The sequence below is a fragment of the Bactrocera tryoni genome, chromosome 2 (assembly GCF_016617805.1).
Source record: "Bactrocera tryoni isolate S06 chromosome 2, CSIRO_BtryS06_freeze2, whole genome shotgun sequence".
NCBI classification, from domain to species: Eukaryota; Metazoa; Arthropoda; class Insecta; order Diptera; family Tephritidae; genus Bactrocera; species Bactrocera tryoni.
Genome location: NC_052500.1, coordinates 913,317 through 931,563, shown reverse-complemented (window position 1 = coordinate 931,563; position 18,247 = coordinate 913,317). Strand labels below are relative to the sequence as shown.

At 40.0% G+C, this 18,247-nt stretch overlaps 1 protein-coding gene across 11 annotated transcripts in view; it reads right to left on the bottom strand.

Moving 5' to 3' along the window:
* The window catches only part of LOC120767536 (protein split ends), a 62,722-nt gene that overhangs the window by 11,835 nt on the left and 32,640 nt on the right, over positions 1 to 18,247 (bottom strand). For 6 of the 11 annotated variants that reach the window (XM_040093629.1, XM_040093636.1, XM_040093633.1 and 3 more), the window contains 6 exons: positions 11,906 to 12,226; positions 10,762 to 11,822; positions 9,255 to 10,184; positions 8,056 to 8,646; positions 7,833 to 7,978; positions 30 to 7,734 (listed from right to left, as the gene is read on the bottom strand). In XM_040093629.1, the coding sequence (XP_039949563.1) occupies positions 30 to 7,734; positions 7,833 to 7,978; positions 8,056 to 8,646; positions 9,255 to 10,184; positions 10,762 to 11,822; positions 11,906 to 12,226 (10,754 nt within the window). Of the gene's footprint in view, positions 1 to 29; positions 7,735 to 7,832; positions 7,979 to 8,055; positions 8,647 to 9,254; positions 10,185 to 10,761; positions 11,823 to 11,905; positions 12,227 to 12,404; positions 12,621 to 18,247 lie in introns of those variants that run through there. The other 5 variants (XM_040093637.1, XM_040093634.1, XM_040093635.1 and 2 more) reach the window with 5 other exon arrangements.

Genomic DNA, 18,247 nt, shown 5'->3' with positions numbered 1-18,247 from the left:
TTTCATAATAGGATGTTCATGCCACTTACTTTCTTTATCAGCTAACTCGTCTGATACATCACCGGATGTTACGGACTCATCAATTTTCAAACTTGCTCCGCTACTATCAGCTTCATCTGCGTTCTCCTCCGTATCAGTATCGATTTGAAGACCACGCTCGGATTGCGGTGTATCAACTTTGACATCCATCTCTTCGGTACTAAGACTTTGTACGGCCTTGTTCACTTCCTCGGCATCTTCTTCTGGTTGCAAAGGTTCAATAGTTGTCTCAATAGCCTTCGCAGCAATAGCGGCTTCTTCATCTGGCTCAGAAGCGTCGACATTGACACTATCAACCACAGCTAAATCATCCTCAAGTGGGTCATCTTGGAACGAGTAATCAATATTGGAGGAATTGCCAAAGCTTTCACCCAATAATGCAGACACAGCACTTTCTGTCTCTTCCTGAGAGATCGTTACTCTTGACTTCGAGTCTTCTGTTTTGTCCATATGTTTTGGGGCAAGGTCAGGAGGGGACTCTACTGGAATTTTCGGTTCATCGGCATTTGAATCTAATATCGAGGAATTAAATTCGACAGATATAGATTTTACAGCCGACTCACTTATCTGCTCATCCAAATTACCATCAAAACCAGGTATAAATATTTCTGGTTTCTTTTTTGTTGTAGTTGGTGTGCTTATGGTAGAGGTGGCACAGTTTGATTCGATGGATGCAGTCGCCAAACTAGCCATATCAGGCGCACTAGTTGTCGTTGGTGTGGACGAAGCGGCAGCTGTCGCCGACGTCAGCGAACTTACTGGAGAAGTAGTTGGATCATAAGCGCTAGATTGAGACTTATCATTCACAAATGGAGTAGTGTTTGTGGTAGGCGTATTAGGTATCGGACTTATCAGCTTCTTTTCGCGCATAGGTGATAGGGTCAGCATGTCATTGGTAGATTGTGTTGTTTGTATAATCGATGACACACCTAAATCAATGTCGTCATCAGTTAAACAAGGTAAACTGGGTGACGGTTTACAGATTGGCGAATGTGTGAGAGCTGATGAATTTTCTCCACTCTCATCTTTATCCATTTGATTCTCTAAATTCTGCGTTTGCTTTGCATTTGCTGCCAATATATCAATAGAAAGTTTTGATGGTGGTGACATAACGGAATGCTGTGATTGCAACGAAGCTGTTTGTGATGGCAGTTGTTGCTGCGGTTCTTGTGGCGGTGGATGATGTTGGTTAGAACTCGCTGAAGCATTCGACTCGCGTCGTTGATGATGATGCCTTTCTTCTTTCGACCGTTTCTTCTTTTTCTTTTTCTCCTTGTTCTTCATATGTACTAGCGTTGCAGAAGTTGTGCTTGTGGCGACTCCCATTGGTTGGGTGTGGATTGAAGCGTTAGTTTCATGGACATCTGATTTGTCTCTACGCGGGATATTCGAGTCGAGAGAATTTTCATCACCATCAGAAAACCGAAATACATCAGTCATATCACTGCGGTAAGTTGTAGCGGTAGAGGGTGTGGCATCTTCAGTTGGTTTGTTATCGGAATCTTCCATCAGTTGTGCTTCTAGAGCACGACCAGCCTCGTCAAGATCAACACTGTTCTCGTCATCAATGTGATGCTGTTTTCGCGATTGCAACGCTGAGAGAGCATGTTGTTCACGCGACTTCTCACGCTCTTTCCGTCGTCTTTCGCGTTTTTCTTTCCTGTGGCGTTCTCGGTCTATATGTTCCCCACCATCTCCAATAAACGCAGGTGCCTTCTGCTTATTCTCTTCATTCTCTTCAACTGTGTGTGATTTTGGTGTAAGTGGATCCTGCTTGTAGGGGTTCAGTGCTGCCGAAACTACCGGTCCGGTTATGTTGCTTGACGATGTCAAAAGTCCACCATAATTTGTATCAACCGAAAAGTTAGATGACAATTCTTTACCCTCAGCATCGGTAAACTGGGACTCTTCATCCGATATTGGCCCAAAAATATCTTCCATCTTTTCACCACGCTTGGATGTTGTCGTTGGAAGGTTGGCTGCCTGTGTCATCGGCTCTGTGTGTGATGCAACAAGTGGAGTTGTTGGAACTGATTGTGTAATAGCCACCGGTACTGTCAAAATAGACGCCGCTAAATTTGCTTTTACTATACTGCCATCAGAACATATCATTCTCGTGGTATCGAGGCTCTTCGACTTTTTCGATTTCTTCAACCGATGGCGCTCTTCTTTGGACAACTTATCTGAATCAATGCTGCCCCCGCCATCACTCATATTACGCATTTTTTCCCGCTTTTTCTCCTTACGTTCCTTGTGACGTTTCTTCTCGCATACGGACAATTCATTTGCGCCATTGTTTGCATGGGTAATTGTTGTGGACAGCGACGAACATTCACGTTTCAATTCATCAAATGGATCATACGACGGTGACAGTAAAGGTTTTACTTTACTTTCCGGGGTGCTCATAAAATTCATCATCTGAAAAGAGCCCGGTGTAAGGGTAACCAACACATTTTTCGCTTCCACAATACTGTGTGCTGTTGGAGCATTTGGCATCGGAAGATTATTCTTCTGACGTTTCTTGCTTTTTTTGTGCTTCTTACGGGTTTCGGGCGAACATTGTTGCTGAACTTTCAAGGACGATTTAGTTGATAAATGCTCCAAGGTCAGTTCATAATCAGGATTCTCAATCACTGAATTACCAGTAAAATGTTTATACTCCTTTTTAATTTCGATAGACCCTGCGTTCGATTCGTCTTCTGTTTTAATATAAGGTTCTTTTGGTTTAACATCATCTGATTCTGCCGTCATTTCTGATGGCAGGATTTCTGATTTTATCTGCATTTTGAATTTATTATCACAATGTTCCTCGTCAGTCAGCTCCTGTTTGATTTTTATCTCTACACCTGGTTGTGACTGAGATTCGGAGTCGGATGCTATGCGTGTTGAATGTGAATTTCTTTTGCTGGAGCTTCGTTTGCTTGGCGATGATGCCATTGACTTTCGCGCGTTAGCGTGTATTTCGTCGCCGGAACTGTCGTCACCATCATCATCGCACAGTCGCATTAATTTATGATGTATCTTGTTACGTCGTGCTTCTGCTTCAGCAGTTGTTGTTGAGTCCGAGTCAGAGAACATGCGATGAGGATGAGAAGAGGCTTGCGAGCTTCGACGTCGAGTTGCCATATTTGTAGCATCGTCGTCATCGGAGGAAGATGTAAGATTATTTTGATTGCGTGATTTGTAAGAACTGCTTCCGCCACTGCGTTGATTGCGATCCTCGAAGTCAGAATCTGAATCACCTTCATAACTAGTTGAACGTTTCTTTTCCTCTCGTTTAGCACGTGACTGTTTCAATTGCGTAAATTTCGCTTTGATCTTTTTCTCTTCTTCGTGTTTTTGCATGTTCTTACAGGAACGAGCTTTTACCTTATCATACATTGAAACATAGGGTCCCTCATCAGGTATATCGAAAATTGAATGTTTCTTCCCACCATCTGTTGGATCGTCTGAATCGTCGGAGTCGTCCGAACTCATGATAACTCTCCGTGAGGGGGTTGCTTTCACGTTATTGCCCTGTCGATGGTGTGCAGGATGTGACTGTGTCAAGATAAGACCCTCATCTGAACAACGAGAAGATTTTCGTTCCGAACTTCTTCGACTCTCCTGCTTACATTTCTGTATAGGTATTGTCAATTCGCCGCTGTGCGAACCCGCAACCGATGTTCGTCGACTTGGGTTGTGCGTAAGTTCCTCATCAGTCAAGTGGTTGCTGGTTGCCGACACTAAAGATTCTGTAGTTGATGGACGCTTTCTCTCACGATGATCACGTTTGTTTTTATGACGCACGTGATGACCACTGTGATCGCGTTGCTTGTATTGGCTACCGCTTGCTACGCACCTCGACAGTTGAAGAGACGTTCCCTCATCCCCACTCGAATTAAGCGAATTCCTGCTTAGGTAATGAACTGTTGAACTCTCAAGCTCTTGATCCGAAATGTTTTCATGGTGATTTACTTTATCTGTTGACGGAACTACCACTGTCGGCATGACCGTCGCAGATGTTGACGCTGTGGTTGCAGAAATATTATTGTCTTCGCATTCACCCTTACTAATGTCTTTAGGATTGCCTGGATGTTGCTGTAGCTGATGCCTATGATGTTTGCTACTTCTGTGCTTATTCGAATGTTCTTTAATCTTCAATTTTTCACCGGAAACCACAACCGAATCCGATGTCCCAATATTACCCGTTGTAGACTGGCTGGATGTACGTTGATGTTGATGCTTATTGCTTGAGTGCTTGGTCGTGTGTTCAGAGCCAGGAGTCGTTTCTTTCTGATGCTGTCGCTCATTTGATTTTGTGTTTTGAGTCTCAATCCGTAAACGTTTGACTGGGTCCTCACTTACGGAAGGGTAACTATTTATATTGCCGTGATTACTATCTTGTGAGCTAAGACGACGTTTTGGTAGGCGTATTGGAGAGTTATGTGACGATTTTCTTCCACGATGTTTACTAGAAGTTTCGACGGTTGCTGGACTCTTTGGTTCATCAATTGAATTTTCTTTGTTATTTTGAAATTCGGCGTCATTAATCTGCCGTGCTAAATCGCTTTCAGATTGATTTTTATTAAGCGTATGTGATCGGTTCTCATCTACCTTATCAACCTTATCTGTCGGTTCTGGCTTTCTTCGCGAATGTTCTCTATGAATGTCTCGATCTTCACGCTCAATATCGTTATGATCGGCATCTTCTCTTCCTCGTTCGTGCCTTTCGGATAGCTCATCATTCGCTTTATATTCACATTCACGATCTTCCCTTTCCTTACGCTCATTTTCCAATCTGTCCTCACGTTCTTTTCGCTCCCGTTCTTCGCGCTCAAGTTGTTCGCGTTCACGTTGCTTTTGCTCCCGTTCTCGAAGTAATGCACGTTCTTGCTCTCTTTCTTCAAGCTCTCGACGTTGTCGATCCTCAGCCTCTTTGAACTCCCGTTCTTCGCACTCTTTTCTTTCTCGAGCTTCATGTTCTTCCTTTTGTTTGCGGATTTCTCGTTCACGCCTCTCACGTTCCTGACGCTCTCGCTCCTTATCACGAGCTCTCTCACGCTCTTTGTGTGACTTCTCTTTTTCTCTGTCCTTTTCAGGCTCCCTATCATCGCATTCTAACCTTTGACCTTTTTCAGCAATATTACTATCGTTTGCTTCATTTTCACTTGAATCTCCTTCAACTCGTGGTGTAGACGTCGAAACTCCTGAATGTTGAGAGTTTGTTGAGTTTTTCCGCCTTTCCGATGCGCGATCACTTCGCCCTGAACGTTTCTCATTTTCATTGCGATGATTGTGTTTGTGAGATGTGCGCTCGTTCTTTTTCGAAATCGCCGTCAAACTATTCGATAGTTGCTTCGGAGCTTTGGACATTTCCTCATTAGTTTTAGTAACAGCTGTTGATGAGGTACTCCGGCTTATAGCATGAGACGCCACTTCGTTATTAGCCGTGTGCGTATTCAAGGACTTCATTGTGCCAGCATTTGTACTACCAGGAACTGAAACTGATTTGGTCAAAATCCGGCTGTCGCTTTTCCCAACATTATCAGTATTAGGTGCTGCCCATGGTACACTCAAACTTTTAGTAATCGAATTTGTCTTCGCTCTCGTGTTACTCACATCCAAATTGCTTGTATCAGACATCGCTATTTGAGATGATTTCGGTTGTGGCGGGTCTGAAGGAGCGGGACCTGTAGGTGGAGCCGGCTGGGCAGCAGGCAGAGGAGCAGCCGTACTCGGCAAAGGTGGATGACTCGGAAATGGATATTGTAACCCCTTCATGGCAGCTGCCAAACTGCTAGCGGAAGCAACTGTAGAAATGCTGCTGGCACTTGTTGTGCTTAAAATAGTACTAATGCAGCTTGTCGCAGTCGTTGTTCCGACTTTAATCGGGCACGAAGATATGGTTGTCGTCATACTACTGCTCACAGATGGGGATGGAGATGGGCTGTTATATGGGGATATCGACGCCTGTGGTGAATTCATGGGCGAAAGACTGCTTAGTCGCTGCAACAAGACACCTGATGATTTGTTTAACGCTGTATTTCCACTGTTTGTAGAGCTGCACCCAACCACGGGCGTCTTCGTGGCTGCCAAATTAGGCAGGCCCGGCGAGGTGCAAACTCCAATTATATGTTTCGCCAGCTGTGTGGCGTCTGAAGACGGCTCGTACCACTGATTCTTCTTCAATCGTTGCAAATCATCATCGAATATTGATTTTTTTGCTAACACTGATTTAACGATCTCCGAGGGCTTGAGATCACACACATCGATATCTGGAAACTTATATCGCGATGAAGTACTGCCCCCACTATGATGTTCGCCACTGCGATGTGCGTGCCGAAATGCAGTTGGGCCACCTTGACTGACAAAGTCATGACGTTTCACTACATTCGGAGCAGCATTAGGACCATTACCACCGCTATTACCACTATTTCCTCCGCCACCAGACCACCGTTCATACATCTCATCCAGCGTTCTTATGCGCTCCTCCAAAGAAGGGCTACCACTTAATTGCCCTGGAGCATCGGAATCACTGGAATTCGAGCTGAGCGATCGTGGTCGCAAAGGACTGACCATCGATGCTCCAACGACATCAGTTGATGTTTGATTATAGTGTGTATGCGCGGGATGACTATGACCATGGCTATGCTGCGGATGATGATGATGTTGATGTTGATGCGGACGCCAGTGTGATGAATATCGATTAGATGGACTATGTAACGGATATCCCGGCACAGTAGAGGAACCTGATGACGCTGTTAAAGTCGTCGTTGTTGGCAGAGCACTATGACTAGAATGACTACTACTGTTTACATTTGTGTTGGACAAAATGTGAGTGCTGATATTATTGTTGCACCCTGCCATAGATGAAGAGGAAAGCAATCCGCCACTATTATGATGGTAGCCACCTACATTGATGCCGGTGTGGCTTGTAGCGTTCGAAATTGTTTGCCCTGCTAGACTATTGCGATGCTGATGAAAAAACTGTATACCGAATTTCGGAAGTGGCAATATCATTGGCTCATGCCGACATTCACGGGGCGGACGCCGTGGATCGCTAGGCAATACTTCGGGGCGTTCATCACAAAGTGGAGTGCCTGGACGTGAGCCTTCTGCACTCTCTCCGCCACTGGCGTCGTGGGAGTGATGGGAATGTAAAGGATGGCCACGACTTCGTGTACTGTGTTGCTGATGGTCGTCACTCATTGTGCCACCGCCACTACCACCACCGTTTCCACAGCCAATGCTATTGGATACGACACCACTTAGCAGATTTGAGGCAGATGAATTAAGCGTACTACTATTTCCATTACTATTACTTCCAGTGACTCGTCGCCGTTTACAAGCAATTGCGGTAGGAAGTGATGCTTGATGGTGGTGATCACTTCCAGAGCCAGTACTACTCACACTTCCATGTCGCGCAGAAACGGATCCTATGCCAACAGCTCCCAGTGTTGCCGTTATATCAATGGACGGTCGGCGAACCAGTTGCTGCTGATATGGCTGCATTGATTGTGAATGTGTGTGATACTGATGTTGATGGTACTTGAGACTGGTCTGGTTATTAGAATCTGAAAGGCGGCGCACTTCACTCTTTCGTTGACCGGCGGCTGCCGTGATATCATATTCAGTGGCATCACAGTTGGAACTTAGGTTACTTTTATGTTGAGCACCAGCGGTATTTCCTGTCTCCGACGTATGAGACTGAGACTGCAATGAATAAATATTCACAATTAAACACATGGTATTCAAAAAATTTGTTAGGACTGTGTGAAACAAAAAATAACTTTAATGATGCTGTAACATACCATTCCACTGCTGGTGATCATGGAATGATGATGATCGATTTTAATGCGCTTTCGCGGACTCACTATACTTTCATCACCACTGGACGGGCATTCCTCAAGTTGCTCTAAAAGATGGGAACGTTCTTTTTGTAGAATTCTTATATCACCTGTAAGCAGAACATAGAGATCGATGAAGATGCTGTTCTATAGATGGCGTGTTAGCGATTTTTATAGATTTTGTTACCTTTTTGTTTCGCAGGACTTTTATCACAACGACGGCGACTACTGCCGCTATTCACCGTCACTTCAAGCGTTTCATTTGCCCTCTCATTCACATTTGCTGCTGTGTGAGCTCCGATACCACTCACGATGGGTCCCAATCGTGACAGTAGTGGTGAGTCGGACCGCAAACCACCGCAAACACCTGTCGAATGCGCACTATGTGGGGCGACTTCCTCATCATGAGAGGCACCCGAACCCTGACTATATTCGTCATAGGAACGAAATCGACGCATGTCCAGGTAGTCGTAGTCAACGGTATGTCGTGAACTGCGAGATCCACGACTGCGGGCTGGCGTCGAATTACCCGACATGGGTATGCTCTGCGTCACCAACGGGCTATTTGACGTCGTGGAATTATTTCCAGCATTAACACCGCCGACAATAGATGCTACTGGCGCAGTAACGGCAGAGTTTGCTATTATGCTAGAACCACTGCAACTGCTGCTACTTCCAGGCGTGTTACTGGGTGAGCATCCATCGTTCGAGTTCTGATGTCGGCTAAACGACGATGCGCGTGAACGCGATTGCGAGTCGTATCTGTTTAATCGATTCCCTGAAAAAATAATAACATACACATACATTAAAAAATGAAAACATAAAATTAAACTATAAATAAGTATAAGAGTCGGTATATAAAGAAATGTTCGATGAAACATTTATGGTTTGATTCATTCTTACTATTTTGGTTATATTGTTTACAGCTGTACGAATATAGCACTCATAACTGTCGATATACAAAAATTTTGAGCAAACTGCGTCCAAACAAAATAAAACAAAAAAAAATCCCCCAAAGCTAGTCGATTGAAAAAAGAATTTGTGTACATTTGTCACTTATAGAGAATCTATTTAGAATGAGCCACGCCCACTTGTCAATGTGTATTAAACCAATTGAGCCCACGGTTTCGAAGTGATGGTAAGTGGTTTATTTCACTCCTTTATTTTCGAACAAATTTAGTTAATGTCGTGTCGATAGTTAAAAAAAAACAATAGGTGAAAGATATTCAGACAATCATAAGACCTTCCATTCGAAATAAAACATTGTATTTTAAAACATTTTATGTATGCACATTTTTGTAAATATATATTTTAGTCTAGGTTTCCGAAATATTTAGATAAAATGTTCGAATGGATGAGAAACTCTACTTTTATGTCGTTTCGCACCTGCATTCTGCTTATCCAGCTTATCATAGAAAGCATCCTGACATTCGCGTGAAGCAAAATCCACTTGCAATCGTCGGCCGCGTAATGTTGCACCGCGCATCTCTTTTACCGCGGTCTGGGCGTATTGTATTTGGTCGTATAAAACCAGAGCTAAGTGACGTAATCGGTCCAAAATCACTTTTGTAACGGTACCATAACGAGAGAAATGGGATTGAAGTAACGACTCGGAGATCTTCTCCGTTACACCATCTATCCATACACAATTCGTAGGCATCGACTTTCCAAATCCCAATTTAATACGATTGCTTCCCAGATGCTCGCCATCCATTTTACGCATTGCCTTAACCACAGATATTATATCCGAATATTGACAGAATGCATATGCTTGGGTACCTTGTTTCTTAATGTCGACTTCGATGATTTCACCGAAACAATCAAAATGACTCCGTAACTCACTGACCGTTATCTCTTTTTCTAAATTGCCAATGAATAAGGTACGCGTCGATTTCGGATGATACTCATCTAATTCGGCTTCGTACGGCCGGAATTCATTATCTTCGACATCATAACCTTGATAAGGTTCTACTTCAATTTTACAACCAAAGAAAAGCTTATCTTGTGACACTTCCAGTGCTTTTTCCACGTCATCTGGTTTTTTGAAGCATACCAAGGCATAGCGCTCCGAATTTTGGCCAACCACCTTTACCCAGGTGACTTTGCCATGCTTTTTGTACTCATGGAAAAGACCATCCTTTAAGGATGTGTCTGAGGAACGTGCGGGTAAATTGCGTACACATATAGCGAGCGGACGATTGTCTTCGGAATGAACAATGGGATTGACTGTGTTGCAGGATGAACTATTGCCACTGCTACTACTGCTGTTGCTTGAGTTACTGCTGGCAGTGCCACTGCCCGCCATTCCACTAGTACCTGTTCAAAAAAACGAGACCAACACAATCATAATTACTTATTAACATATTATACATATATAGTGCTAAATAGACAAGCTATAATTTTGCTAAATACATATGTATGTATGTATCACAACATTCCATCGCAACACTTGCCCATCAAAACATAATCTCTTCAATTTTTACACTTTACACATATCAAAAGTAGGCGTGGTCAGTCACTTCTAAAATGAAGGATAGAAGAAAGCTCATATCTAAGGCTCTGATTATTCTAGTCCAACCATTCCTAATGTTCTCTTTATAATACAGAAGTATGTATGTACGTAGTTTAATTTCCGTCTTTATATGTCACGTATGTATATGTTTAAATAGCACCTTACAAATACTGCCAAATCACTGCCAAATACAAAATTTAGAAGAAATGGTTTTTTGTTGTCATTGTTTTACAAGTTTACCAAATATCTGTTCAAAATATGGGTTATATTCACATATTACAATAAACACATGTTAAATAAGATTTTTTCTTCATAGAAGACTCTCTAAATAGAGTATCGATGAATGAACGTAATATATTTATTTATTACAGCAGTCCATACCTTGAGGAGGGGTCGTAACTGCTGATTGTAAATTTCGCGATTTGCTCGTCAGTCCGCCAGAAGATCTGCACGGAGTAGATTCATTGCCTCTAACTGGACTTGATGCGTGTGAATGGGATGAAGTGTTTGATGATGAGGAGCTATGTGACGAGCTATAGCTACTGGGTGAACGGGAGTGCGACCGGCTCGAAGATGTCGTGCTCCGTCCATGCAAACGATGCGCACGCGCTGTATGCTGTTGAAGCGCGCTATGTGTAGTCGAGAGGGCAGAGGTGGTACAGCTGCTCGTAGCAGCTAACTCTGGAGCTGTGGAAGAGGTGGTATTATTATTGATGCCAGTTCTATTTCTAAGGAGCTGAATTTCAGCGTCTGCAGCCGCTTCAACAAAAGATGTTGCTACATTTAAAATGCCACTATTATTGTTACCATTTGCGTGACTTCCAACAGTTGACTGTGAAGATAGCGTGGTGGAAATGCCTGTCGCATTCATTGGCGATATTATATTACTGCTACTGCTTAAACTACTGCTATAACTACTACTGATTGTACTACAACCGCCACCGCCACCGCCACCGCCACTGCCACTATTATTTGTAAACGAGGATGTTGTCGAAGTTGCTGTTGGTGCACCCATGCCCATTCCCGCCGACATATCCGTCGTCATGGTCGAGGTTGTAAGTAAATTTTTAGACGACTCTAAGCCTATTTCGGATGATTTAGCAATTTTGTTCAAATTCGTATTATTTTTCATCCAATACGCACTAGACACTGAAGTTGTTGCAGACTGCGACGACGTTGATGGACTTATATCCGGCACAGTACCGTAATAATTGCTCCGCTGGTGTGGCGTTAACGAGCGAGCAATTGCCGTTGTGATGGAGGAGGCAGGTGAGGTGATTGAATTTGAGGTGGAATAGAAGTTGTGGATGCAGTTGCTGCCTACTGTTGAGGCGACGGCACTGCCACTGCCACCAGGACTGTTCGTATTCGTCGCAGCAGCGTCGTACCATGACGACGGCAGTGCACGGTTGTAATTGTTGATGGTGGCACCGTTCGAACTTCTGGAACGTAAATTTTATTATATTTTTCCTACAACGCCAATATCTAAAAAATTTACAGTTCTTGTTTGTTTTTTTCTACTTGCCTCTCGTTTAACTGTGCAGATAAATAAGGTCCATTTTTGTATAAACGATCACGTGTTCTATTACGATTATCTAAGGTGCCACTGGCATTAATACCGGGACCACCAGAAGTTACAGTGCCTACAGGGGATATATCCTGTATAGACGCCGTGGGACTTGACGTTGCCAAGCTGTTTGACGTTTGATAACCACCGTTGCTTCCAATAGTCGAGCGGTTTGAACGACGCAAATAGGTATCGTTTTCTGCAGCTATGCGGGAATTGCGTTCATAGAAGCCACTGTTCCGTTCTGTAAAATTTGGAGTTGGAACATCTTCAGTAGACCTAGAATATTACAAAAGGAGAAAACCGCTTGTAATTTAGTACCTCATCATTTGTTGGCATTAACAATTACAAGATAAATAATTCTTAAACCAACAACAAACAATGCATATAGTATTTATTATAAACGGTGACTACTGTACTACCGTACCACTGTATCCCATATCACTGATCTCATTACCTTTGTTTCTTCTTCATCATCTAAGTTGAATTGCAAAGAGGTTAAGAGAGGCCGGCCATTCAGTAATTCAGTATTTCGGTGTATTTTTCCAACAATTATCAAGTAATTAATATTTTTTTATGCTTTTAAACTTGGCATGGTCTGTTCCGTTACAGAAATAACAATACACGAAGAATGGCTATGGAAATTATTCTAAACACCAAAGAACAATATTATTTATTCATTAATACCCAGCTTTAGATGTAATTCAAAACAATTTGCAAAAACATGTTCTCCCTAATTACGAATATAAATATGCAAAGAAGTAAAAATATTTACGTTCGAAAACCAGTGTAGCCAAATTTTCACTCACAAGAGAATTCCTCACAAACAAGCGTTTTAATTTAGCAAAAGTAAAACACAAACATTTAAAATTTTGTTTATTTTAAATTTACTAGAGTAATTTATTAACAATTACAATTTACAACATAATACTTTAACACAAAATAATGCATTTATTGAAGGAAATCGCTAATGATTACAAATTTAGCTTTTAAACGTATTTCTTATTAACAATTTAAACTTTGTAGTAATCAAGTAAGGCCCACTGTAGTAAGAAGTCTATCGCTCTAAAAGCTATATTTTCGAATTGATTCCTTATATATTTCTTATATATTTTTTATCAGCTTCATATTAACTTTTTCGATATTCCAAAACAGTGTTGCCATTATTTATTAGTAGGATATTTCGTCATGATTTGTCAGATTTCTTTTGGAAAGTCTATAGGACCGTATAGCATAATGTTACATACCGAATTTGGTCGAGAAGGTCACGAGATACTTATGTGATTTCACCTAAGGGTCGGCGGTGCCATCGTCCGATGGCTGCTATTAAGCCCTCTTGTATCAAACCGCTACAAGGAGAGGAAGCGGGATTATAATCCGAAAACTATTTCTATTATGGAACAGAACTATTGGTTGTATAATGACCGATTAATGAATCGTTGTACTATATAATTGGTAAGACTGCTGTCTTTCTGTCTAGATGGATTTAGCAGAAATTCACTGCAGTGACCTTATCATTCAACTAAGTACATGTGTATGTATCAGGTCCATATTTTCATATAATCACCAATGGCATGGTACATATTATATAATTACGAATATACATTTACATATGAATGTATGTATGTATGTACATATATAATATAATGTTCTATACTCATATGTAGTATACATACATATGTGAGTACATGCGCAGCGATCCTTGCTCTGCCTTCTAAGGGCATATCAACATCAGACTTCTTTTTAGTTTCACGGGTTTCAATAATTGTTATTATTTTAAACTTTCGACCTCAATTAAACTCATCTGTTTTCTCTTTTTGCTCTTGTCTTCTGTCCAGTTAAATGTAGTTTCCGTCGATTTCTTTTCTATTTCGCTTTGCTTTTGATGAGGTATCCAATGGGAATGGTCGGGATCTCTCACGGCACATGCTATGCACAGTTTTAGATATGTAACGTATATGTTATAAAGGGAGGTCGTTTTAAAATAGGATATAAAGCTCAATATCTGTAATATCGCGTATTGCAAGCGCAGATATGTTCATTCATGTTCGCCAGCTCTACGAGCTTGGAGCACTAAAGTTTATATAACAATATATGTACATATAGTATGTAAATAAGAGACAATATGTAAAAATTTATCATCGTTAGCATAAACAATGAAGATTATTAGTAACTACATATATATAGTACATAGGAGGATATGTAAAAACCGTTTACTCAGAGAGAGAGGCCCAACATAGTGGGAACGGCCCCCGTTTACCGACGAGAAGAGAGACTCAGTTTTTGCGCATGATCCAATTACATCTTCACGTTGGTGTGAAGCTACGTATGTGCAGTTCCACTCGTAATAAGATTGTGCACATCCACAGTGTGCAGAATCCGTGAAAATATAAATATTAACTGATATATACATGTGTACATATATGTACATTTGCATGTTGTCCTTAAGTTATAGTAATATTGAATGTATTCTTACTTAAATGCATATACCATATGCACTTATGAGTGTATACATACATACATATGTATGTATCCTCAGACACCAGACAAAATCATATGCACTGCGTCAATGATTCCCGGTGCTTAAACACCGATATAACATCAGATGAAATCCTTGTTTGCATAATCCTGATGCTGTGGTTAAATATAATTCAGGCTGTGAAACAAAAATGAAAGCGATCTCTTCATAGGCGGTATTTTTAGACAATCTAACTTGAAATACAATTATGAATACCCCACAGTTGCACCCGTCCATTGGTAGCCGTCGACCCAGTCGCCAAAATAAACAAACGTGTTTTACACATACATATGTATGTATGTATGCATGTAAAATTCATTGTTAAATTAGAGTGCAAAGGCTTACTGCAGAACAATGCATCCCAGACATTTTTACTAAAACCCTCTTCATGCCTTTTTAAAAGCACCTAATACCAATCGAGTCATATCTAGAAACGCACCTAACAATTTACTATTTAAGATTTTTAGCGCGGTGATTTAAGTTGAAAGTCTATGATGTTTGTGTACAACAAGAAAGTTAACGGAATTGTGTACAGAAGAAAATTTAACGGAAAATTTATAAAATGACTGTTAAATTTTAGAAAGAAAATTGTAGGAAAATCGCCACTCAAGCGCTAAAGCATTATTGTACGAGTATTTTATACAAATTATTATATTTTACTCGCTTTTAGCGCACAATCCAAACCCTTTGTTACAAGCGGCTTTTAGAGGATGGTGATTAGAACACAACGATTTGACTCTTTACAGAAGTTTGTCATTTCGGAATAGAAATTATTATAAAATACTGCCAATGACAGGTACACACAAACATACATATGTCTCTTTAAGGGGGCAAATGTGTTTAAAATTTTACTTCACAATTATACTTCTTTTGGAGATATTGCACGATGCTGTGAGAAATTTACAGCTATTTACATTCAAGACACAATGGAATAGCCCCAAACTTACATATGAACATAAGTACTGTATGTAACTTACACAATTTTTCAATGCAATAACGTGTAATCTCGTCAGCAAGACTCGCAAAACAACAAATGTAGCTCAGAATATTAATGAGGCGTATGTATGCAATTTCATATGATTTAAGTTTATGTAATGAGCACCGCTTCGGTGGGAACTGATGAATAATTCAACATTTTTTCGGCAGAAACGAAACTGAAATGCTGCAACACCTTAACATTACCTGTGGGAACTTCGCACAAACAGCAAAAAACATACATACATATATTGTACATACATAGACAAAAAACACATACCAATTTTTTCAATTTATATATCGGTGCACAGAATAGTATACGGAAAAAGGAACCCATGAGAACACCAGTCCATATACTACCTCAGAACAACCTCCTGGATTTCGTCGCGTTTCTGTGCAGTAATATTTACTGTGCGCCATCCGAGTTATGAGTACTCAAAGCTTCAAGGATACCACAGCACAACAAAAGAAACATTTCTTGATTTTGATGTTATATTTTGATCAATTATCAGCTTGTTAGAAATAAAAAGGATATGCACTCTTTTTTCACATAGTAAAAACACAACCAGGTCCTTACTTTCAGGTTCCTTGCCGAAAATAGGCGAAAATTATGTTTCTAGATTTACAGTCTATAAAACTTAAAGATTTTCCTCCCTTGCGTTTCAAAAGTTATTCGCAGAAATCGCTATAATCTGCCAATAGAAGTGTGATAGTTCCGTTCCCACGACAGTCGGGTCCACGTAACCAGAACGGTCCCGGATTTTTATCCGGCCAAGGACTGTCAACTCGGCAAAATCTGCCGCTACAACAACAACTAATAGAAGTGAATGTAAGGGTGAAACATCTAGACCAAAGATATTCTCTGAAAATGAACTCAATGATTCATTACGTTATCAAGTTAGGAATAATAAAGCAATTTGTCAAAGCCTTGGACATGGATTGATATTGTTTCCATTAGATTTGTAGAAAATTTCCGAAGCTTAGTATACGACTATTAATGAAAGATTCAGATTTTATTGAAGGTATAACTGCTGTGGAAATTAAAGCTTTTAATAGTAACCATAAACCAATATGAATAAATTGAGAAAAATATGCTGACAAACTTTAATACTCGAGGAGCAAATAAGGCAATCAAGTTAGACGATCCCTGTAATCAGGTTGATAAGGTCGCCACGTCAAAACCGATTACTTATGGTCCCTAGAGAGCGAAAAATTGTAAAAGAAGAGGGTTTTATTCAAATACAACATATGTTTTCGAAATCGATTTTTCGATGTAACATTAATATTAAAAAACGGACATTATAATTATATTTGTTTGTAGGTTTCATGTTTTCTGATTTTTTCAGGTAAAATTTAAACCAATATTTAAAAATAAACCAGAGCAAATGGTTCAAAAACATTAATAATTGTAATAATGAACTCTAAACACATACATATGTATATAGTATAATCAAACACGATCTTATGGCATATCTATGGCAACAAAATCTCTGCAGACCAGAGTATTTTACGCTTGCCGTAGCAGTAATTTATTATTGTTTACATACATTATAACAACAACAATAGAAATTGCATCACAAAACTTGAGACGAGGAACTTTGCCGTTCTCGAAAAATTTTAAATGATTTTTTCTTGGATTATCTCAAGTTCTATGTATGTGTAAAACGCTGGCGATTTCAATGAAGATATCACCTTCCCTGAATTTGTTATTAGTTTGATCTATTGAGCTATTAGAGACGATTTTTCGTTACAATTATTTCGAAAATTGTTATTCCACAACAGTGAAAATTCTCGTTGGAATTAATTTATATTTTCTGGAGCACGTAGCTCTCCCAAACAATATATGTATGTACATATGTATATAAAATCTGTAAAATGCGACAAAAACCTTTAAAATTGTAGTTCTTCGTACAGATACTAAGTACACGTGCTTATGGAATTAATTAGTTTCAAGAACTTAATGCCTAATTAGCCGTGGAACGTTTTTAATTGAGCAAAACCCTAAGAACTAGCATAGTACTATGCCAAACCCGCGATTAGGAAAAGCAGGTGGAATGGTTACATCCCTGTCCACGGAGCGAAGGAAATTTTAGTTATGTTATGGCACCCAATATATTTTCGGATATCGCATCTTGAACTTCTAAAATAATTTTATCCTATCGTTATTAAGGCTTCTTTTAAAATTTTGTATATACAATGTACATACATAGATAACACTAATATGCAGCTCTATAATATAGAAATATGTTTGCATATCTGCATAAAAATGTTGATACATGTATAAAATATTGTCATGAAATCTGTACTTACGGGCATGTGACCACTCTTTACCATCTCAATAATCCAGGACTTGAGAAGGGCAAAAAGCGGTACGAACAACATTATACATACATATACATATACACACATATGTACATGGTGATAGAGTTTGAATACGTACCTAAAACGAGAAAATTCAAAGTATTAGAGTAATGAATCTTTCAATTTCATATTTACATTATCAAATTTTTTATATAAATTAAATATATATGTAATATGTATATGTATGTATACATATGTATATGGCTAGAGCAGAAAACACATATTTCAAAATGTACAAAAAACATGCCAAAAATGTATGTATGTATGTATACTAGGGAACTTTCAAATAACCAAATCCAAAATACGTGAAACTTATGACAACTAAAATGGCACCTAATGGAACAGCTGAAATGTTATCAGATTTAATAAATATCTTCAGGAAGGATTTTAGCTGAGTTGAGAATTTTTTTGTCATGCGATTAAGCTCGTCGAACATTATAAAATTC